Raw genomic sequence first — 24,007 nt, 5'->3', positions numbered from 1 at the left:
TCTGAAATGCAGAATAACTTTATTACTGCTGTTTCTTTGGCTAAAAGGAGCCAACTGAATCGTGCAAGCACAAATCTGTTGTTTGACAATAATACCTCCTTCACCACTGCGGAGCAGTGACTGAACAACTTCAGTGTCTCAGTGACATAATGAAATCAAATGTGTCATTATTTAAGAAAACTTGACATGAAATTAAAAAAAAAAAAACAAGCTAAAATGAAACAAGACCCTTAATAAGACTCTTGAAATGGGGTGTTCTGAAATAAAAATCTTTATGATGAAATAAAAGTCAATTTTCCGCATTTTTATTTATTTATTATTGAACACTTTGAGACTCCATAATAAAGACGCCTAGCATAACCAAGAAACTAATTTAACAAAACAGTCAGGACACAGAATCGGAGTCACAGATTGTATACTTCTCTTTAATAACTGTCCAACAGGTAACAAATCAGGTTGGTTTCACAGACGTCTCTGTGAAAATTCTCTGTAAAACAGCTGAAGTCAGTTTTCTCCGGGGTTTGGATGACTGAGGTTTCCCAATTTACATTCATAGCTCACACACACGTGGTGCAAATATCCCACAAAGAGTCCTTTGATAGGACATTTACTATTATAATTAAATAAGTACATTTATTAAAAGAATTAGGGTTTCATTCCAAAACGAGACATTCATTAAAAAAAAGCTGTGATAATGCTAAGTGGCTGTTAAGAAAAAAAAGGACTGGTGGAGTTGTTGCTGTCTTTGGCCTCAGTAATGGTGATTTGTGGAACTTGAAATGATGTTAAACATTGCAATATGAACTGAAAGGACAATTTTCTTCCTCAGCATTTTGAAACAAAAGGCTGCATATGTTGGTTAATCCAGTTCGGCTGGTGGACAATTCGTGTCTGATGAGATATTGTGTATTTGTCAGTAGATGATGAACAAACTGTCTGAAGCTATGAAGGTTAAGGGAAACCTCAGCGTCTGTGAGGTTAAGCACAGACAAGTAACAGTACAGATAACAGCCAGCAGAGGGCGCTGACATGAGCAGTACAGGTGTGTGCGTCAGCCTGTGTCAGTGCATTAAAAATAAAGTTTACGTTTTCTTATTCAGATTTACAAAAAAAAAGTAACATTTAAAATTAAGCTCATAACACAGCGAGTTGAATCCTCTCACCCCACATCAGATAAATATGCTGGTTTCATGAGAAATGTCACTGTTGTCCAGTGGGTCCTGCTTTAACACTGCTTCGGTTTGGTTTACTGGTTAGAGAACAAAGTCCTGAAAACCATCCGCAAAATCAGTGCTCCAAAATAATGTAACTGAATATATCCTACATTTAGGACTGAGGACAAAAATTCACACGTTTAAAGAAATCCAATCTCTTGAAGATGCAGCAATATTTTGGAAACAAAAAAAATCTTGGAAACACCAGCTACATTTGTGAAGATGGATCCCTTTTGCAGAATATGTGTGTGTGTGTGATGTATAGAAATGTGGCCCAGTTGGCAGCTTGTTGATACTAACCATTTATAATACAAGTGTGCACACACACTCACACATTCATGCACAGACAGGAAAACAACGAGCAGCACAGGCTCACATACAAACACCCAGGTTGTAAACAAAAGCTTTTTTTGTTTGTTTGTTTTTTACCAAAGAGAAGAGTATAAAACTGCACCGCCACAGTGCGTTCTTCAAAAGCTCTATGGAGTGACTACTGCATTAGAAAAAGCAACAACAACACAAACATAAAACGTGGGATAAAAAAGTTGAAAGGATTATATTACAAAGCCTTTTGGAGTCCTGAGTTTATCAAACATAAACAAAACAGACAAAAAGGCCAGAGTCCATATATCATAGAAATACAATAAAGGATTTACAAAAAATAAACAAAAACAAAAACCCATAAACAAGTTTTCCTGCTTGTCCTCAGACTTCCAGCAAAACAAGTTAAATCAGCTGAGAAATATATTTTCAACACATCCATGGCTCTTGTTTGGGACAGTACACATTATGCAGCATACGTGGTGTTGCTAACAGCATATAGAGAAGTTTAAATGAGGTGCTCGTCATTTTGGAAAAGCAGCATCTTCTTGTAAAATTATATGTAACCTTTTCTTTTTTTGATTAAAAAGATCGTCCATGATGATTTTAGTTTAGTTAGTTAGTTAGTTAGTTTAGTTTTTCCAACATAAAATTAAAGCGGATTCTTTCAAAATGAAACCTGAAATGTGTTTGTGATGCTCTGAATTAACACCAGTGTGCGTCATCCCTAACTGGGCACAGATGTGAGGAACTGGACTGTGAGGAGTGCAGGGCTGATCACAGGTCAGTTAAAGAGGGCTCCTCTTCCTCTCTTTCCCTCCCTTTGCTCCTTCTTCAGACATTTCTGTCAACATTGTGTCCTTCAACAGATACTTGACTTATTTGAGGAAAGACAAAACATTACACTTACAAAAGAGCAATCCAGTTCAACCACAGTCTTCTACTGGTGGCCACTGGGACACTTGTAGGTTAAGTACCTTGCTCAAAGGCACCTTGGCAGTTGCTACTAAGAAAGAATTCACTGTTTTACTCTGGGATTGAAACTCAGAATCTTCTTGGTAACCCTGCAACCTAATTCTTAAATATATTTATGAAACTTTAACAAGAAGAAAAACATTATTGGTGAAGAAATAAGTGTAACTCTATCATGATTATTACTTTACAGGCTGATGCATTTTAAAAATCTGCTTCATTGGGCTAAACTTTGTCCAATCAGGTGTGGTTCTTCCATGACAGGCAGGTAGGAACAGCTGTTACAGTTACCGGACAAAAAAAAGGGACAAAGAAAGGGACTCGGGAAGCAAAGGCTACCTGGTACTGAACCCATCCAAGGTGTGTTACGGATTTCCCCCCATTTAGATAACGGTTCTGGATCAGTTTATTTGTGACTATGTGGAGTTTGACGAACATGAGGCTGACTGTAGTCGATCCAGCTTTCTGTGATAGAAAAAGAACAAAAGGCTGAGGTCCTGATACGCACACAGCATTTTGAGGCAAACAGTCCACCTGCTGGTATCAAAGGTTCACCAGCCCAGTATTCAGCAGATTCTAACTACAGCTGGCTGCACTGGAAACATTTATCAGCCACAGTCAAATTACACCAGTGCTTGGCTAGAAGTGATTTAAAAGAAAAATTAAATGTACCTTCTTTGAAACCTAAAGCCTGTTGGTGTGTATATATGTGTGTGTGTGGTGTCTATTTTTAAGCAGCAGAAGATCTAACTGGGATCAAAACATTGTCTTTAAGATTTCTAGATTTTTGAGCTCCAAACAAATGAAAAACTAGTGACGAGTGGTAAGGTCAAACCCTCTGACATTTTTCATACATGTCGGCCACTCAGACACAAGTTTGATGGCAACACAGCTGTAGCCTCAGGAAAATTAAGAAACCAGAGACATCAGTCAGCACTGAGCCTAAAAATGTGGCTGCAGAATAATGAACATTCTTACTGAACATCCACTCTACATGTTAATTTCTCTCCTTTGGCGTGGGCTCATGGTTATGAACTGACCCAAACCTGCATTTCTCTGGATTCCACTACAACAAGGCAGAGCTTAGCACCATCCACCAAATGACTGCTGGTAAAATCTGAATGTGGCTGGTAAATGTTCTTAAATTATAAATCACTTTGGTGGGAAAACAAACGGCCCTGCTTCCATTCTCCATTGCGATTTGACCGGTAAAATTATAAAAGAGACATGAGGGGAAATAGTTTGGATTTTAGATGGGATGCTGTAATCCGCCAGCCATGTTCGCAGAGAGATGATCCTGCCTTTGTCAGCGGCAGGAGCTCCTTCCGCCTGCGAGGAAAAAAACATTCCACTGCTGTGGATCATTGCAGGGATTTGGCTGACATTCGTACCCAGAGCAGGCAGAAATGCCTTTCCCCAGGACAGTCTGACAGGACATCTCGCTGTAGCTGGACTCATCAGCCGCTGCAGCTATTCTGTTTCATGACCACAACCCCGGGCCCCAAGTTTCCCAGCAGACCTTGCACCTACTACCGGCGAGGCTGGTGGCGAGAATGTCGAGGCAAGGATGAGGGGCTGGAGGAGGATGAGGGTGAGCAGGGCGACATGGAGGCCAGGGAGGCTGTGGCAGCGGCGTCCTCGGCCTCCTCCAGCTCCCCTCCTCCGTGGAGCTCCTGGCTGACGCTGGACTGTAAGGCAGCCGGGGTCAGCCACTCTTTGGGCAGGCAGCTCTGGAGGAATGGCACACAGGAGCTGAAGTAGGCCAGGCGGTTGACCCAGCGAGGGATCTCCCTGCCACACAGGATCTGAGTAGGGGAGAAAAATAGAGGGTGGAATGGAAGAGAGAGAAAAATGTCATTATAGTTCTTAAAATAACAGTTTCTACAGTTTAATGCTGTCCTCTCATTCTCCAACGATTAGTCGATTAATCAGTTATTTTGATAACTGATTAACGGTTTCAGTCTTTGTGCTGTTGGTTGGAGAGTTTGTTTGGCAGCAGGAAAGGTGACTGCTGGAGTTCATAAGCACAACACAAAATACCAACAATCTGCCCAGAGTGAGGCCAGTATCTGTTTCTAATAACAGTTAAGTCATTTGTCTATAAAGCTACATTTGTCAGTTCCCTTGTGACTTCCATATAAATGTGAAAAAAAATTGGAAATAACGAATGGATAACTTGAAAATACCTCCTGCCATTCTCTTATGAGGTGACTCAAGTGAACAATTTTAGAAACATCCAGGGAAAACATGCTTTCTGTGTCTTAAAGAAACACAAAAAGAATGTGGCAAACCTGCAAGATGCCATAACATATGCCGCTATCGCAGAAATGTATCCGTGGACTGTAACTGTCCGACTGTAGGACTGGCTGGAGGATTGGAAAGGATTTCTCTCCCACCTCCTTCCCTTCACAGACTAAACGCCTTATTGTCTTCACTTAGCTCTGTCAGCGTTATTACGACATTTTCAGACAAATGGCTTCCAAGAAACTCAGTGTTTCCCAGAAGGCTTAAATGTACTTTTATCCAAACATTACCAAAGCTGCTGATCGGCTGCTTTTTAAGATGCACGTGAGACAGAGACAGTGGATTTACCTTTAACCACAAAAATATTTTCATGTTTGCCAGATGAAAAAGATTCCTCGCCCCCTTCAGAGATGAGTGTGCTGTGACAGGAAGAAATCAGTGCAAATCACTGTGGCTTGCCCTCTATTGTGACAACATAGATGATCTCAACAGATGAGTATAGCCTGGATGAGGAGGAGGAAGCCTAAATCCACTTGAGAGAGCTCCAGTTAATCCATAAAAAAAAAAAAAAAAAAATCACCTGGTGTAGCGTTCGGCTGACATAAAAATAAGCTTAAGCTGCAGAATTCACACTGCGGTGTTTCACAAATACCCCTTTACACTCACAAAACAAGCTTTCAAATCACCAACATGAGCTGTTCATGGTGGATCAGCAGGCTTTTTATAGCCGACGCCGAGTATGATTCTGGATAAAAATAACTAGGACTAGGAGGCAAGAGAAGATAAAGAGAGGAGGCGAGAGGAGGAAACACAAGGGAGAAAAGAGCCATGAAGATCTTCTTCAGTCTTTTTCAACCCTGCCTCCACGCAGACCTCCTCAAACCTGCATTCACTCATTTATTTTGGCCACTTGGGGGCAGTGCAATGAGATGTAAACACATATAACACTGTAGCTTTGATTCCTCTGTTTAATGTGTCTTACTCTACTTCAGCCTTAACTTCTATTGTATATTACTATTTTAAAATGCTATTAACAGCTGTATTCTAAAGTTTGGGTAATGCCTGTTTGCTGCAGGGGTTGTATTTACTTATTTTCACTTCAAAAATCAACAGCATATTTAATATGATCAAACAACTGCAAATATTTGTCACTGTACATTCTTGAGTTTATTTTACATCTTGTCTTAATGTTCTTTATTTTTGATTTAAAACACATTTAAATGTCTTGCTGCTGAAAGGTGCAATACAAAGACACCTGCTATGCTTATGAAGTGAACAGTTTAGCACACATTGCACAATATGTCTGATTACTGCAATCCACTTTTATGAATCAGAAAAATGTTCGAAATTTTCAATCCTTTAATTAAAAAAATTAAACCCTGAATACTCAACATGCACAACAACAGGGAAAACTGAGCCTGACTGAGAACTGGGTTGGATTTTTAGGGATGATGTGTTTCATGTGTGTCACAAATGTGTGTTTGGTCGTGTGCTTTCCTGTCTTGTCTTTCACATTGATGGCAGCACTGCCTACAGATAATCCACTTACATAATGAGACAGAAACAAAGTGTTAACAGGGTGCAGTACGTTGATTTGCTTTTCAAAGAGAGGGCTGACATCAGAGTCACGCACATCAAACGTTCCCTCTGCAGAATTAATTGTCATGCTTCATCTTTCAAAGCTGCAACAACCATCTACGTGTCCAATCATGGTCTCCCTTTAAGTCAACCTCCTGTATTAATGAGGTTACAGTAAACATGAGAATTAACTCCTGAGGGTAAAATTGCCTCCCTCTGGTAAACTCTGGGTGTTTCTCTGTTTGCTTGTGTGTATTATATTGATGTGATGCATGTTTTTGTTCATGTATGAGCGACGAGTGATTATCACAACTTTAAACTACTTTGTGTATTTTTCTTTGAGAGTAGCTTTACATGTGGTATATATATCTGTACATGTGTATTTTAAGTGTGTGTGTGTTTGTTTGTGTGTGTGTGCCAGCTGGCTCTGCATGTCCGGGCTTGTCTCAGTGTGTCCTAATCCCCATCTCAGTGGTAGATGCTAACTGTAAGACTCCCTGCTCATTAGTCACACCAGGATAAGCCGATTGAAAGTGCACACACACACACACACACACACAGGAACACACACACAACCCACACACACAGAGCTAGTGCAAACACTCACATTCAGAGCAGGAGAGACTAAATCAAGATGTAGTGACTGTACACTTTATTTAACTTAGTGTGCTGTTTTTTTTCTGGACCTAATGTCAGGTAAGTTCAGTTGAGCTTGTGGAAAACAAAGAGTGTGTGTGTGTGTGTGTGAACACCTACCTCTGAAAGCGCTGAGGAGAAGTGGTTGCAGTTCTTGTGCATGAGGTGGTAGGCGTTGCCTTTGTACTCCTTCCCCATCTCCTCCACGATCCGCTCCACATCCTCCTCTGTAAAGTCTGTGCTGCCCAGGACTATGGCTTCTCTGCAGAGACGAGTGAGGACAGGGTGTGGAGGCAGGTGTTACTGGATATTATTACTCACTGATGAAACCTCAGGAATGACTTCAGGATATTTAGTTTCAGCCTCTTTTGCACAATCAACCTCAGTGAAGAACGACTCGTACCAAATGGATTTGTTCTTTTGTGGCACGTACGAATCTGTTGCGTTCTCCAATTTTCTCGCACTTATGCAAATGTTCATTATGGTTTCATTCAGACAGGACACAGACAGCTCTGTGTAAAGAGCTGCTATATTACAACCGTCTTTCCTTCTTTCTGTGTCCCTTTTATTGTTTATTTTAATTTTAAACATGATTTAAGGTTTTACTTCTCTCCTGCAGTACCTTACAGTTTTACACCACAACTTTTTGTCATCTTTAATTAGTTTTCCTAATATTCTGTAACACAGAAGTGAAGAAAAAAGAAGGTTAGTTTGGGCTATATACGTTTAAAAAATTCATTTCTACGTAATTTCACAAACCAGATGGCAGATGTGTCTTATTTTGTTTGTATGTTGGCTTGTTTGTGACCTGCATATGACAGAGGACAGTTCAGCTTTACAAAGATGTTTATTTTGAAAAGGAAACTACACAGTGACCTGTCAGCAGGGATCCCAAATGTTTGCATTAATATAAAACAATACATGGAAACGGTTGAAAATGTAAATGTTTATAAATCATTACACGCTTTTCCATTTCTACTCCTTTCCCTGCTGAGACTGTACGTCTCCACATGTTTATCTATCCGTGACTTGTGCGTGACTGAGCCTGAAAAACATCTGAGTTGATGTAAAAACACCATTACTTGTGGGGCATTCATATAAAAACATCCTGAATTAACACTAAAGAGGAAAAGAGAACACAGCAAACACACACTTAAAATGGATTTACCAGATCTGCTCAATAAGCAGCTGTTCACCTGGATTCACCTGCTCAGTCTCTTTAAAGTTCAAAGGAAAAAAATATCTTGATCAGAGGTTTGAACTGGTTTCAGACCAGTATGATGGATTTAAGCCTGAGAGAAGGTTGGATCCATTTGGCAACGAGACGCTGCAGTGGATGATATGTCGGCATTTGTCCCAGATGATCCATACTTATGGTCTAGTGGCCTCCATGGAGACAGTAAATGTGTGTGTGTGTGTGTGTGTGTGAGGCAGAGTGTGTCTAAAGCCACAGGGCAGATCAACTAGAGCAGAAGTAATACACAGCAGCACAGTGGCTCTGGGTAGACAGACACACAAACACAGAACCTCGGCTGATTCTGGGAATCCAAAAATGTATTGCACTGACTGAGCACCCTGCTGTCTCACCACCGCAACAGACTTTTAATTCAACTGCAGTAAAAATCAGCGAAAATGGCCCTAAACCGCACTTGTGTGAGAGCTTTTTAATTTCTGCAGCTCACCTAAATCAGCTTATTTTCCTCTCAACACCTTTGATTTTTCAGAAATCACACAATTGTTTTTATACAGCTGGGTTTTACAAGATGATGCAGCTCGTTCTTTTACACCTCATTTACTTATATGCAGGAGAAATATGCCAGAAACATCCTACAATATTCTAGAGCTGCAGTGATTAGTCAGTTAATCGGCTGACCTAACATTAATTAATTGGCAGCTTTGTTGATAATCTCATAATCGTTTTAGTCATTTCCAAAGCAAAATGCCAAATTTCCAGCCTCTCAGATTTGATGCATTTCTCTGTTGTATATGAATATAACTTTTTATAACAGAAATTATAACAGGCTTTTTTCTCAATTTTTTTATGCTTTATATACAAAACGAATTATTGCTAAATCATAAAATAATCAGCAGATTAACTGATAATGAAAATAACTCTTGCAGCTGAATCAAAATCTTTCTGAAAACATGAGCATAAAATTATCAGCTCTAAAAACATACTCTATGGTTTGTGTCAAGAAGACTGTACCGGATTGAATTACATGCACAAATGTGCATTAAAAACGGGAAACTTTAACCCTACACTATTTTGTGCAGCATTTTTTTTTCAGTTTTCCTCTTCTCTCTCTCGTTTCAAGGTCACGACATGCAGTATCACATGAAAAATTATGCAAAATTTTTCCCTTTTCACTTTTTCCTTGCTCAGTCTCTTCCGTTTTCTGTCATTCTTTCTGTCCAGGACAAATCAGCTGCCACAAACCATGAGGAAGTAAGTGTGAAATTGAAAAATGTCTGTCACATGCTGTTCTCTCTCTCTGCTCCCCACTCATGTGTTTCTTCTTTGTTTTTTTCCTCTCTCTTTCCTGCAGCAGCAGTAACCAGCAGTAGCCCTCATTACAAGAAGATACCAGCTCATTGACTGACTGACTGGTTGACTGGATACACAGAAAAGGCCTGGAATCTCTGGCTTGCATTGTGAACAAATTAATGATTCGCTCACAGAGTGACCGTTGGACAACGATTATGTGACTGACCGGTCCCGTTTAGTTCTGTGAGTAACTCAGGGCCCAAACACTAATAAAAGGTGACGGTGCTTGCATCAAAGTGTTCGATGTTTAGCTGTTGAGCTGAGGAGACTTACAGACGTGAATCCAGCAGTTCACGACTACTCAGTATGTTCACGTGCCATGTTACTCAGAGAAACACCAAATTTCCCAGACTTACTTGAACTTAAAGGTCTCGCCGAGTTCGGTTGCATCTCCTGGTGTAATCTCAAAGATCCCTGAGAATGGGTACGGGTGTCCGCCATAGGCAAACTCTACACACACACACACACACACACACACACACACACAACATGAAAACACACATTTGAGTACACAATGTTCTCATACAAAAAGTCTTTGACATTTAACGTTAAAGTTTTAGCCAGACACGCTTGGAAGGGAATCCAGTGACGTATGTATTATATGGAGAGTGTAAAAAAAGCATCCTCTCTGAACCCCCATCCTCAGGCAGCTGGCCTGATGTGTGTGGTGTCATATATCTGGGTAATCTTACCTCTTCCATAGATCTCAATCCCTGAGTGAAACACTCCGATGCCCAGAGAGCTGGTGAACTCATTGATCCAGTACTGAAGAGAAAAAAAAACAGACAAAGAAGAAAAAGATGTCTTCAAATGTCTTTTTTTTTTGGTTTGACCAAAAGTCCAAATAATTATAGTCACAAACCAAGTGCCAACAACCATGACCTGAAAATATCCGGTATTGTTTTTTGTAACCCAACTAGATCACTGCAATTACACCACAGATGGTGGCTCAAGAGGAAATATCCATGTTTGGATCACACTTGAAATCCCACAATGGCTCGCTGTGCCAAAACCGGCTGCAAATGCTGCAAAGCAAACTTTACTGCTGAATGAGTCAGTGTCTTATTGTCCTTTGATGTTTGCATTGTCACGCACTAAATAACTACATCGCTCAGCGAAGCAGAATCACAAAGTGGAAAATCCAAACACAACACAAGAGAGAGAATCGTGTAAAATTCACCTAATCCACAGAAATATAATCACAAACTGATTTAACATCAGCTGCTTATTGCAGACTGACAGCCTCTGTCTTCCTGACACTCGACCATCCCATGATCCCAGGTGGCTGAAATTAGAGCTGTGAGCGTCTGATGTTTACTCAAGATCTCTTCCACACACACACTGACAATAAAAGACAAGCCCACATAACACAAGAAAGGGCTCGGGGCATCAATAACTGCAGCAGCACTGATCTCTGACATAAACGTCCATCTCTTCAGCAGTGTGTCTGGCTAACATCCTGTGGCTTCAAGGTGATTGGGCAGGCTGTTGCTAGGCAGAGTTCGTCTAAGTGAAAAAGATGTCTTATCACAGAGGATGGTGAAGGGGAGCGTGGTACAGAGCTTGATTTGGCATTCAAAGATGCTGAATAATAACTCTAAATTATAAATAATAAAACAAATCCACAATATATTAGCTTACGTCTTCACTGCTTCACCAAATCCATGTCCAGACAAAGATACTGATTAATAATGTGCGCATCATGTCTGTGTGTTCAGCTTTGACTGAGTTATGGCTCCAAGAAAGAGTGTGATTTTTGACCCAAATTCAGTTCACACAGTGTTGATGCCTCACAGTGTGAAAAGCCTCTGAATTAAGACATTTTTCAGGCAAAAAATGCCGAACATAACAAAGCTTTGGCTTCTCAGCTGTGAGGATTTGCTGCTTTTCTTTGATTTATGTGAAAGCAAAGTGATCAAGGCATATGATATACTAACTTCAGCGTTAGGAAAGTGTGAGGGCATTTTTCACTATTTTCTGACGTTCTACAGACCAAACAACAGAAACTATAAATGAAGAAAATTATCAGCAGATCAACTGATACCGAAAATAATTGGCTGTTGCAGCAAATGTTTGATATTTTGCTCGTTAAATGACCTTAAAGATAAACTGATTCTCAAAATGACTGGCAATTAATTTTCTATGAGTCGACTAATCCTTTACTTGACTAATCTTTTCTGCAGCAGTGAAGTGTTAGAGGATTAGCAGTGACAGGTCGATTACATTTTCATGCCACTGCGCCTCTGCACACCAGAAAATGATCCTGATCGAATCAATTAAACACCAAACTGATCTCAAATTACAACAGCGGAGTGACATCAGGTGGAGTGGGTATCGTGCTCTGCGCACATTCAGACAAAATTTACATTCACAATGCAAAATATTTAGCAGCCTGATAACCACAGAACACTATTTAAATACGATTCTCATGCTTCCTGTCTACTGTTATGCAAATGCAGTAAGTAACTGCACACAATCAGTGGAGGCAGAGCTGGCAGTCTTTGCCACACATCTGCACTGTAGTTTGTTCCCTCTGCACACTGCAACAGTTAAAACACAAACCGATAATAAAAGTAATCGGGACACTGTGCCGGCCTCTGGCTGTTTGCATTACATTTTAGACAGAGCAGGTTTGATGAGTGAGTTACGGAAATAAATTGGGTTTTTTTTTTAGGGCACTGTGACTTTTGAGCTCTTGTGTGCGTACTGCAGATAATAATAAACCGGTAGGTATTCAAGTTTACGTTGTCGTAGTGACTAAGTAATACTGGAGAGAAGTGTCACCTTTCAGACTACTGCAGCAACATGAGACGCAAACTGTAAAGGGCAGCGTAACCAGGGCGAGCGGTAAAGTGAGTTGGCTGAATGTGTAAACTTTGATCAACAATTACAACAAAAGACATCACTGTTAAGGTTTATAGATTTCAGTTAGGTTCTGAGTTCCTTATAGCTGCTTTTCATACTGTATGTGAATAAATAAAAGGTTACAGAGGGCAATCGTAAATCTAAAAAAACAATACAAATTGAGCCGAAACATTGCTGCTTCTTCAGTGGTTGAACTCGTGCTGCGCTAGTGGATGTAACTCAAATGTCCCACCAATAAAGTCATCATCATTAAGGTGGTAACGATGCTGTTTCAGGAGAACTTTGAAAAGGAAAGGTCTGATTTTCCTCTGTTTTAACGACACTATAAATACCATCAACTGCTGAACAAGGAGTCACTCAATCACACTGCCACTGTGACCTCCTGTGCTTCCTGTGTGGCATTATAAAACACACACTTTACACACTTTGGTGTAGTTGACTGCATGTTAACCTGCTAACACAACTGCTAATCTGCTATCAGCAGATACACAACTTTATCCACCACCTAGTTTCTTCCCCTCAGGTGGAACTTATTATATAACTTATTAACTGAGTCACTTTTTACACTGGTGTAGACACGAGGCCTTTCATTTTGGTTTTTCATTGGTATTGCGTATTTATAATATAGTAGAAGTTAAGTCTGCTGAGGTGACTGCTCAGTTCTCTTCACCCTTCTGATCTTCTTCAGTGAAGAAGATTTTTTAAAAAAAATTATGAACTTCATTACTTTGATAAATGCATTTTTATTCCCGGTCATTTAAAATACTCAGACCCAAGTTCATATAGGGTAACGAATATGATTTAGACACATAAATGCAGTAGATTCTGGACCATCATACAACTGCTGGGCCAACATGGTTTTCTTGCACAACATTTCAGCTCGATATCTCATACCACAGAGTATGTCTGTTTCCTGACCTACATATGGTTGATATGTTGCACAAAAAAGGGCCACTGCAATAGTCAGCAAGTGCCTTTATTTTAAGACGAGAAAATCCCCTTTCAGGTTCACTTAATTGGACTTTTTAAAAATCTTTTCCACATTCTAACAATGTCCAACATCAATCCCAGATCAGCAACCACCATCGCAGACAACTTCTCGATTTAGCCTGTTTCATTTTAAGAATTTTGTAGGAACTGAGCAAAAACTGCTTTGTATTAAAATCCTTTTTGTATCAGTCCAGGTATAACAGCCACCAGTGTTTATATCAGCCGGTCTCAGAGACCGAGGAGAAGCCTCGGCTGCTACGGTCTGCTGGCTTTCAACAGTCTATTTGGAAGTTTCAGTAACCAAGTGTTTCAGCTTTTCCTGTGTCACTGCTTCAATTCAACTATGCAAGGCTCCTCCTAAAAAAGCGAAAGCTTGACATGGATCCTGAACAGAAAACGGAATACTCCCCCCTCGACAGTGAAAGGAACCTGCAGCTACGAGCGATCGCAAAAGCCACAAATCCACAACTGACTGAGGGAAGACTATAAACTTTGAACAGAACCTTATTCTGTCGCTGCACTGACTCTAAATCCCTCAGCGTCAGTTAGATGCCCAAACATGTAACTGCAAAAGCCTCCGCTGCAGTGTGGGTGAACGCTTCCATGTAGGATGAGTCCCAGCGTGTGTGTGTGGGAAAATATTTTAAGTAAGGAAAAAGCTGATTGCTTCCCTGTCTGTTACACACACACAAGAATAACAAAGAAAGCTAGTTAATACAGTAGCCCCAACCCCACCCCCCATGGCGGTGAAATAAGACTCTTATCTTAGCCTTCATTACTTCAAAGCTCGTTAAAACCTGCCTCCTCCACAGCACAGAGAAGGAGCTGAGTGTGTGTGAGAGCACGACAGCAAATTTGTATGTTTATGAATCAATTAAACACAGACAAGTGGAGGGAGGGAAAGACGGAGAGATGGATGAACAAAGAGAAACTGGGTGCTGCAGTTAAACGTCTGTATATTTAATCATCTCACTCCATGCTGCGTCTCGGTGCTGTAATTTTCCTCTGTGAAGGATTATCATCTCTGACAGTGCTGAGCAGAATAATTAGCAGGGACATATGAAATGTCTTTAGCTGTTTTAGCGTGTGGCTCATTGCTGTAGCGGAAACATCCCAACTGAAACCAAACTGAAAAAAAAAAATCAGGGAAGGAAACTGTTACCAGCCACAAGACAAATGCTGGTAAATTTTTGCTACACCTGCTATTAATAGTCTGCTAGTAAATTGTATTTTTGGCATCAAAGAAGATTAATTTAAGTTTCTTCCAAAACTGACAATTGCCCATTATGAGCTGGAAAGCTCCCAAGCTATTTAGGCTTGCAGTAATAATAATACATAATAATAATGATAAATAGTAATTCAAAATTAATTTTTAAAAAATTAACATTTCCCAGCATGCAAAAACCACTGTCACAACAATCTCATTTGTATTTTATAGAAGAACTAATGTTACTGGCAGGCAAGAAAAAGTATTCAAAACCTCTGTCAATTAACTTTTCTCTTTATCTTTTCTTTTTCCATTTTTCAAGATTCTTCATGACCTGAAGACACCCTGTATATACTTTTTTACCCTTTGAGTTTCTGGTAAACTTTTGTGTTCCTCTATTGTGCAAGATCTTTGACAGGACTGGACTCACGACTGCTGCATGTCCCTAACTGATCCAGAGCAGCATCCACAAGAAAAACTCATGAGAATAACAGAACGTGCCCCAGCTGAGTATCTGGCTACGTGATGCCCTAACGCCCCAACGTATTCTCTCACAGATACAGTAGTGCACGGTGCTGGCTGGCAGGCAGACAGGTGGTTTGCAGATAATGCTGTCTCATTAGGGCAGTGTACTAAAGCACTCAGAGCTGGCCAGGAAATCCACTTAGCAAAGATGGGAGCGGGACGGCGGAGAGGACCTGACGGAATGGGAATTGAAGAAGAAGAGAGGGTGGGTGGTGTGTGTGTGTGTGTGTGGGGGGGGGGGGGTTGTCTGTACTCATGTCTGCTCAGATATTCCCGTAAGTCACATGACATTATTGATCCTCAAATGGAAAGAAGAAATTGTCGTTTCATCAGTTTTTTTTTTTTTGAGTAAATGTTCAGTGTCTTGCTCAAAGTCACGCCACAGGGCAAGGCAGAACCACACACTGAGCAAACTGCCACCATGCTGCCCCCTCTGCCCACAACCAGGCTGCCCTTCAATTAGTGCTCGCTGCCACTGTTATTTATATGGTGTGAAAATCTAAGATGGCAGTGGGGATCCTGCAGTGTGTGTCTCGCCCCTGTCATGATCTCAGCTATTATTGGATCTTTATAGTTTCCTGACTTTCTCTTAGGTAAACAGCTAGTCACTAATCTGGTCAGTAAAGCAAAACTTTTGATGATGTCTTCTTGGGCTTTTTTTTTTTTTTTTGGTCACTGGAGGACTGCAGAAACAAGTTGAACAAAAGTTGTGAACACAAAAATGACAAAAGCTGATATCTGGCTATTCAGCTGCTAAATGCTCCACTATCGTCACCTGCTAGTCGCTAACTGTGTCTGTCTGCTGTTTTCTGCTGAGCAGTCGCTTTATAGAGCTTTTTATAGAACAACGTTACGTTATATGAATAATAACAGTTAAGTTGTGGAGCGGATGCTAACCGAGCTGAAACTCACTATAATGCTCCGTAAAGCTGAGTCAGCCACAAAGTGACTCAACTCGTCACTAAGAAAATCAGTCATCCAGCACTCACTGCAACTGATCTGTAAGTCACAACTGAAAAAAGGTATTAACTGATCAAATTAAAAAAGATTCGACCTCATCATCCATTTCCCTTTTCTTCTCTGTAAGTCAGGGAACCAACCAGCAGACAGAAAATCCACCAGTTAGTCAGTGAGCATGAAGCCAGTTCACCAGCCGTACAGTTGAGAGTCAAGCTGCCAATCAGCCAGTCAAAGCCCCACAGGTCGGTTGCTGACTTTTTCTTACTGCACTCACAGCCTGAACAGCCTAATCAATACACGGAGGAAGTGTTTAAAGTAAGAGAAGTGAATGAATGGATGCAGCCATCATCTCTTTGTTTTCGGTGAGCGCCAGAACGCTACTGCAAACAAGCCAAAATCTTGTTCCCACAGTAGCCCACACAAAAATACAAACACCAAAAATATGCATGGGTGTGAGTCGATCTGCATGCACATGCACAAACCACAAAATTCCTTCAATAAGTAAAATGTGCACACTCATTCTCTTCCTCACATACTCATATGATCACTAAATTTTTTTAGCTCAGCACAGATAAGGACTGTAAGATCAGTTAGGAAAAAAAAAATAGTGAACTGAAAGCACAAGAGTGTAAAAGTAAGTTATGCATGCTATGTGCTAGATATGCACGAGTAACCGTGAGCCTTTGCGTGTGAAAGTGTGCCGAGGAACCCTGCAGCAGTTCACATGAATGGAAGTGAGACAGAAAGATAAAAGCTCTTCAGTCTTTATCGAGAAGAAACTAATGCAGACAGCAAGTCAAGTGAAAAACGAAAGGAAGTGAAAGAAGGAAGGGGGGGGGGGGGGGGGGGGGGGGGGAGAGAGAGAAGAAGGAGAGAGGGGGGAGGAAAAAGAGGAGGGAGCGACAGGAGATAGAGGAAAGGAGGGTAGGGAAGACACGACGGAACAAATGCAGTAATTATGGGGATAAAATGTGAGTAGGAACAGTACTTACCAAAGCCAAGTCCTGATTTCACACAGGGTCTCTACTATAGATAAAATACTACTATTTTCTACCAGAAAACAAATTTGTACAGATTTTCAAAGGGGCTTTTTAGTGACTCTGTAGCTCTCAGTGTTAATCCATATAAGACAACCTCCATCCTTCTGACCTCAGGCCTATGATGATATATTGATCATTATCTAAAAGGGGCACAACAGCAATAAATCAGATTAAAAATAGAAGTAAAGAGAGCAGGAAAAGTGAATCATGTCTAGAAAAGGAGGATGTTCATATTGATCCATTTCAATAAAAAAAATATCTGGTATCTTCTGAACTTCTTCTGAATTTTTGAGTGGGATGGAAAACAGAAACAAAAACGATCTGATGTAAAATAAGGAACAGAAGGCTGGTGAACATTTATGGCAGGTTGTGGTTTTCCAGTAAAGTGTCCATTCACAGTTCTCTTGCCGGTTTTATACCCCTCAAAAAGACAATTCCCATTTTAAGTGTATTCTGTCCGACACGGAATCCATATCAATCAATGATTCATCAACAGATCAGTCAATTTCCAGCCCCCTGCTCCCCCATGCATACTGACTCACCCTTGAATGGTGACAACATAGTGACTCAAATTTAACCTCTGCCTCATTCCATAGTTCCTCTCTGGCAAAAGTGTCAACTGGGTCAAAACATTACTTTCACATCCTCTGATGTTTAACCGAAGTTAACTGAAATCCCAAAAAGCAAGGCTGGCTGGCAAGGGTGACTGAAAATAACAGGAAATAGTAAAAGACGTGTTCTACTGTAAATGTTTTACTTGTGCCACTGTTGTATTTTGGCAACAGCAGCTTAAAAACTGTGAGGACCATTTTTGTTCCACTCCTGATATGGAAACCCAATATTTACAGAACAAAACAACAGTACATGAGGAAGCTATGGGTTATTTCAAGTTATGTTTTTAATTCTTTTTTTTTTTGGCACTGCTTTATGAGATCCCGTTTTAAAAAACCCTTTCCACAAACAAACTTTTTGCAGTTGACTCAGAGTCTGGCTGCCGTGTTTCATTGAGCTGTAAAAGTAGTGAGGAAGATCAGGTGAAACAGAATTAAAAGTAGCCACGTTTGATGTTATGAATGGATGCCGAACTGAAGGTTGGCACATGATAATTTGTAAACGAGTCTCAGTTTTTCAATTTCACCTTTGTATCACTGCTGATAACTAACGAAGCATTAAATTACCGCTTTTTATAACGGAGTTTGGCGTTGCGTCCGGGAATTGTTGATGTGGCTACGTTAAAACACACCAGAACCATATTCTTTGGATAAAGTAGAAAATAAGTAACAAAACATAGTTTTTTTTATTTTTCTACTTACCATATCATAGACGTTTAGGATGATCGGCTCGTTTGCCATCCTTTTCCTCCTCTGCTCACCCTCTGCTCCTCGGTGCGAGATACAAACTCTCGCCCTCTTAAAAACAGACCTTACTCCTCCCCCTATTCCTTGCACGTTAACGACAAATTATCAGCTTGACAACTGATTTTCATAACCCGGCGTGAAAACGTTTGAGTTCCGGGGATATTTCCCACCGTCCAACATCTGACTGGCTTTGTCCAAAACCCTCCCCCCCCCCGCCCTCCCACCCTCTCGGAGCACCAGCGGCGGCGGACAGCTGAGCCTCTCGCTTGTCAAGACGAACGGACTTGCTAAATCCGTTCAGCTACCGAGGTCGAAGTGAAAAAGGCTGACTTTACACAGGGAATCTTGTCTTCTAGGAGGCGTGCTGGCACGAAAAAAAAATGTAATTTCATGTTCCCGAAAGAACCACTCAGCAAAACGGCACAATGTTGAGATAATACAACGTTATTTCCTCAGTAAAAAATGACTCGCTACTCCCTTATTTGCTTGCTAACGGTAGCGCTGGAGCTGGCAGGCAGGATGCGTCTGCTGGGAGAAAACTGGTCAGTGAGAGTGGGCGAGTGGAGCGGCGCGATGAGTCCGCACTCGATGAATCAACCTTGATGCTCTGTGCATTATGGGTGATGGAGTTCTTAAACTAAATGAATCAAGCAGGAGACCGGAGACACTTTTAGGTGAAACAGTTTAGGAAAATCACTTTTTTTCTTTTTTTCTTTTTTTTTTAAGTGAAAATTTACTTTTTATGTAATTAATTTTAAAATAGAAACATTCAACAGCAGATTTTTAATTAAGTGTTTAATTCACAGCATGTACAAAGGTTTGTGGACCCAAATACAAGACTTTACGATCGCTCCCATCATGCTGACATTACTTTTCAATACTGGATGTTCGAATGGTTTCCATAAAATGGCTACCTGTATCTCCATCTGTAGACACAGGTCATAAAAATCAACATATTTTAAGTTCTTGATGAGCAGAAGCATTAAGACTTGGTCACCACCAGGGTCCTTTTCCTTTCAGTTTTCACTGCAGAATTTGAAGCAGCGTAGCAGTGACCTAAATTTCAGTGTTTGCTCTCTGCCGCAATACTGTGTGCAGCAAGAAGTTTCCCATGAAATCCATCTTCCTTGGAGACAAACTCAGGAAGCTTCCTGGTCGTTTTCTCCCAGCAGTTCCATGAGCGTCTCCTGACTGGAGAACTCCTGCAGCGAGGAGTTCATCTCTTCCAGCAGATCTTCTCCCAGCAGGAAGTTCCTGATGTCGTGCACCGTCATGCCAATCCGGTGGTCTGTTATACGGTCCTGGGCGAAGTTGTATGTCCGGATCTTCTCCGATCTGCCTTTGGTGCCAATCTGGAGGAGGAGACAGAAATGCTGCATTGTTAAGCTTTTTATGATGTGTTCATTTACTTTTAATATTGTTTTTACAGTAATGAATGAAATTCAACATCCTAGATCTTTCAAACAAAAAAATGTTATGATTTCTGAAAGACAGCATCACTTGTCACACCTGTACTTTACGCTGGTTGTAGCGTTTGCTGGTCTCCTCCTCCAGCTTCATGCTGTACAGTTTTGCTCTTAGAGCCTTCATGGCTTTCTCTCTGTTTTTCAGCTGGGACCGTTCCTGCTGGCACTCTGCAACCACACCTAACAAACACAAAAAAGTACTATTCTTATGTGGTCATCCCATTAACTTGTACTCATTCTCCTTGTAAATGCTGTGAAAAACCTATTTTTATAATCTGTTTATTTCCTTGAGCAAAAGGGTCCTAATGAATATAGTCACAGTTTTGGTTATTTTACATGAGATATTTCTTTATTTGTTTTTGTCTGCACTCTTCCTCCTGGTTTGAAGTGAAAAGAGCTCAACTGAGGCGTATTTTTGTGCACCCGTCAGAGTTTAGCAGCATTTGACCCAAAATTTGCTGACAGTTGTTGGGTCACTGTCAATCAAGTCTAATCAAAGTACAGCCAGACAAAAGACAGTCTTATAACCTTATAACAAAGACAGCACCTCTGACGTTTTTTGTTTTGGTGAGAGTAAACTGATTCAAATTAAGTCAACAGACTCAGGGTTTTGGAGTGATAGACAAAACCAGACATCTGTCACCTTGTGCTCTAGGATATTGTGACTGGAAGGGTCAGAACTCTTTTCTGATATTTTATGGACCAAACGATTAATCAAGAAAATAATCTGCAGATAAATAGACATTGAAAATTAATGTTAGTTGTAGCCCTCAAACATCTGTCACCTTTCAAGAAGAAATAGGTTCAACAAAAGCTAAACTTTTTTTTTAACAACACAAGGCGTTTGCAGTTCTTACCTGTAGGCAGATGGACTATTCTGACGGCACTGTCTGTGGTGTTGACATGTTGGCCTCCAGCTCCACTTGCCCTCTTAGTTTCTATCCTCAGGTCCTTTGGGTTTATTGTGAAAGAGATCTGACAGGAACACACAAACACTCAGAAGATCAGAACTACTCTTATTATCTTGGTAGATCAGTGTTAAACACCAGTGAGAAATGAAGAAACAGCTAAAACAGGCACTTAATTAGAACGGAGGTAAAATCTTACTAAGTCACATCAAAATTTCAACAGGAATTGCATCATATTAAGATGTTTTCCAAAATGTTTGTAACTTGATGTGTAATTATTCCGTCTCATCCATCCATCCGTTGTGTAGAACTGTACCTCAGTGGGTTGGGGCAGCACAACCACAGTCATGGTGCTAGTGTGCATTCGGCCCTGTTTTTCAGTCTTGGGAACCCTCTGCACCCGATGGACTCCAGCCTCAAACTTCATCTTTTTATAGCTCTGAGGGCCGCTGATACTGGCTGAGGCGTGACGTAGTCCACCTGGTGGTAGGTGAGCAATAAGAACCAATATGAGAATGTTGGTGAGTAAATTATAAAACAGGTGATTCTTCACACAAAAAGGAGAGGGGGGGGAGAGGGGGTCTCATGAATCAATTTCACGAATTTAGTTTTAAAACATATTTTGATCGAATGTTTAAACTTTTCTCTAAGAATTCTTCCACTTAAGGGCTTACTTAAGAATTTTCTGCATACTGTCCCAGTGGCAAAGCAAAGACTCCCCCTTGTGTTTGAAGACAGTTATTGCAGCAGTATTCACTGTAATTGATGCAAGTAAAGCAGCAGGGCTTTGCATTTTTGTTGACATACAGTACATAGCTCTACGCATGATGAAGCTGCCCTAATTGGTTGATTGACAGAAAAATTACTGGCAACTAATAAGATAACAAATTGGAGGTTTTTCTTATTCCATGTACATGCTCCTGCCTTAAAAGTTTAATAAAAGTGTAAATGAAAAAGAAAAATGAAAATGTGAAAAACTAAATGTGTAGGATAATTGTTTGTTATGTTTTGGGTGAACTGACCCTTTAATCTAGCTATAATCACTAGTGCATGTGTCCACTGACCTATCTCACTGGTCATGTGTTCCAGGATGTCAAAGGACCAGCCGTGATGCTGAGCGAAGCCCTGGTACATGTCAAACACCTTCGGAGGAGAGAAAACGGTATGAGTCATCAGAGAAAATCCAACATATTATAAAATGTATTTATTGTTCTATCTCTAAATAAATGTGCTGCTACTTTCTTGTCCAGGTATCATTTTAGGTATTTAGTCCATCATCTCAACAAGAGCAGTTTAAAATAATAAATACATATAAGTAATTTCAGACCTCAGCAGTGAACAGCATGGCCTCCTGACCCCCAACACCAGCTGTGACTTCCAGGATGAGGTCGCTCAGATCAGCCTCCTCCTCAGGGATCAGCAGATCCAGGATCTGATTGGTGAAAAACAGTGAATGGAAACATCTTCAGTAATCTCATGGGTTGACATTAATCCTGGTATTTATTTATACTACTGCAGTTTGTTGCAAAACTGAATGGTCACAGTTCTACCTTTTGTCTAAGATCTTGAATATCTTGAAAACAGCCTTCTCTTTCCAGCTGCGCCAGTTCTCGAAGGGCTGGGTCTTCATCTTTGAAGAAAAACAAAAATATACAGTGAACTAGGGCTGTGTGATATGTAAAGCTGAAATAATGAGGTGGTTGGAAAAATAACTGGCAACTACTTTGACAGTCAAGTGATCATTTCAGTCATTTTCCAAAAGCTAAAAATATTTGCAGATTTAAGCCTCTCAAAAAGAGGAAAAGCTCAGCTACTGTCACAAGAGAAATATTTCACCAATGTTTTAATTCAGACTATTTACTGTCCCTGTGTGGCAACAGTAAAGCAGTCTCACCTTTAAGGAGAATCTCAGTCTCAGCAATCTCTTTATGTTTGGTGTCCAGGTCTCTGATGCTCTGGATGAGAGGAGCCAGCAGGGACACTTCACTCCTCTTGGTCTTCAGCTCGTCCTCACTGAACTGCCCCTCTGTTGAACTGCTGTTGACTGCTCGCAAACATTCACTGTACTCTGTCTCCATCTTCCTCAGGTACTCCTGCAGAGACTTCCTGGCAAAAAGCTCATCCACCGACAGTAACTTGGCCACCAGCAATGGTGCACTGGTGTAAAGAGTTCTTGTAGTTCTGCCACAGTGATTGTGAAATCTAAGAGTCTTGTTGATGACATTTGGTGAAGGTATCAACTTACTAAAGAAACACTCCTTTCCTGTTGGGAGGAGAGTTAGAGCTCTTCTGTAGGCCATTGTATAAGCAGAAATTCGGTGTAGAGCGGCACAAACATATCGTCATACAACTTGGCTTCGACTCATGCTGTTCTCTTTTGCGGAAGAAACTTTAGGCCAAACTTCATTCAAAATTTGACAATTTTAAATGTTCCTAGTTATAACACATGTATATACCCAGTAACCTCTATAATAATTGATATTCTGTTTCTAAAGCAGGTAGATATTAATTCGGCGTGCGTATAGTGCACCAACACTGCTTTATTTGAATGAAATGTAAAATCGCACGTCGCTAACAACCACAAGTGGTGTACCTTATTCCTGCGGAGACAGCTACCACAATCCACCCTAACAATTTGGAATTTAAAAGCCTACGAAATAAGTGGACTTGTTGCAACTGACGATTACATTTCAACCTACATAACATTATAAGAACTTTTGGGAAAGTAAACAGCTGAGCTCCCTAGCCATTTCTTGCAACCTAACATATGATCTTTAAGTGAAATAACAAATGGTGAAATGCCTCCGTAAGGTACTTCCTGTTACTATAATAATCGATTTGACTATAACGATCCTGTCTCCAGTCATAAATTATCTAAATGCTGTATAATAACTGACTGTTAAGGTTCGTTATAAAAAAAATATTACTCTTTCACCACCTTGCTGAAGGGCGCAGACATATTGAATGTTACACGCATGCGCAGTGCATAAAACACTTCTGCAGTCAGCTAACAGCAGGCTAAAGATGACTTCCGCACATGATTACGCCACTTTGCAACAAAATAACCCAGACTCCTCCACCCAGACTCGGACAGTGAAATGTAAAAAGATATAAAAAAGAAAAGCAAAACATATGACAGGACTTCTGTGATTGATGCAAGGCCCAAAGCCTTTGGCAT

General features: G+C 40.6%; 2 protein-coding genes across 2 annotated transcripts; both read right to left on the bottom strand.

Annotated features, from left to right (window-relative positions):
- Nucleotides 1–302: 302 nt before the first annotated feature.
- desi2 (desumoylating isopeptidase 2) lies at nt 303–18,988 on the bottom strand. The gene is made up of 5 exons (XM_041049137.1): nt 18,411–18,988; nt 10,203–10,275; nt 9,867–9,960; nt 7,086–7,227; nt 303–4,312 (listed from the first exon to the last, which is right to left on the bottom strand). The coding sequence occupies exons 1-5, from the start codon at nt 18,447–18,449 to the stop codon at nt 4,037–4,039; spliced, it is 624 nt and encodes a 207-aa protein (XP_040905071.1). The 5' UTR covers nt 18,450–18,988; the 3' UTR covers nt 303–4,036.
- Nucleotides 18,989–19,255: 267 nt separating this feature from the next.
- mtrf1l (mitochondrial translational release factor 1-like) lies at nt 19,256–23,789 on the bottom strand. The gene is made up of 8 exons (XM_041050011.1): nt 22,724–23,789; nt 22,380–22,459; nt 22,157–22,261; nt 21,894–21,972; nt 21,146–21,309; nt 20,779–20,896; nt 19,965–20,101; nt 19,256–19,807 (listed from the first exon to the last, which is right to left on the bottom strand). Exons 1-8 carry the CDS (start codon nt 23,127–23,129, stop codon nt 19,595–19,597), a joined length of 1,302 nt encoding a protein of 433 aa, XP_040905945.1. The 5' UTR covers nt 23,130–23,789; the 3' UTR covers nt 19,256–19,594.
- Between the last annotated feature and the right edge of the window lie 218 nt (nt 23,790–24,007).

Source organism: Toxotes jaculatrix, chromosome 11, assembly GCF_017976425.1.
Source record: "Toxotes jaculatrix isolate fToxJac2 chromosome 11, fToxJac2.pri, whole genome shotgun sequence".
Classification (NCBI taxonomy): Eukaryota; Metazoa; Chordata; class Actinopteri; family Toxotidae; genus Toxotes; species Toxotes jaculatrix.
This window is presented reverse-complemented; position numbering and strand designations above follow the sequence as displayed.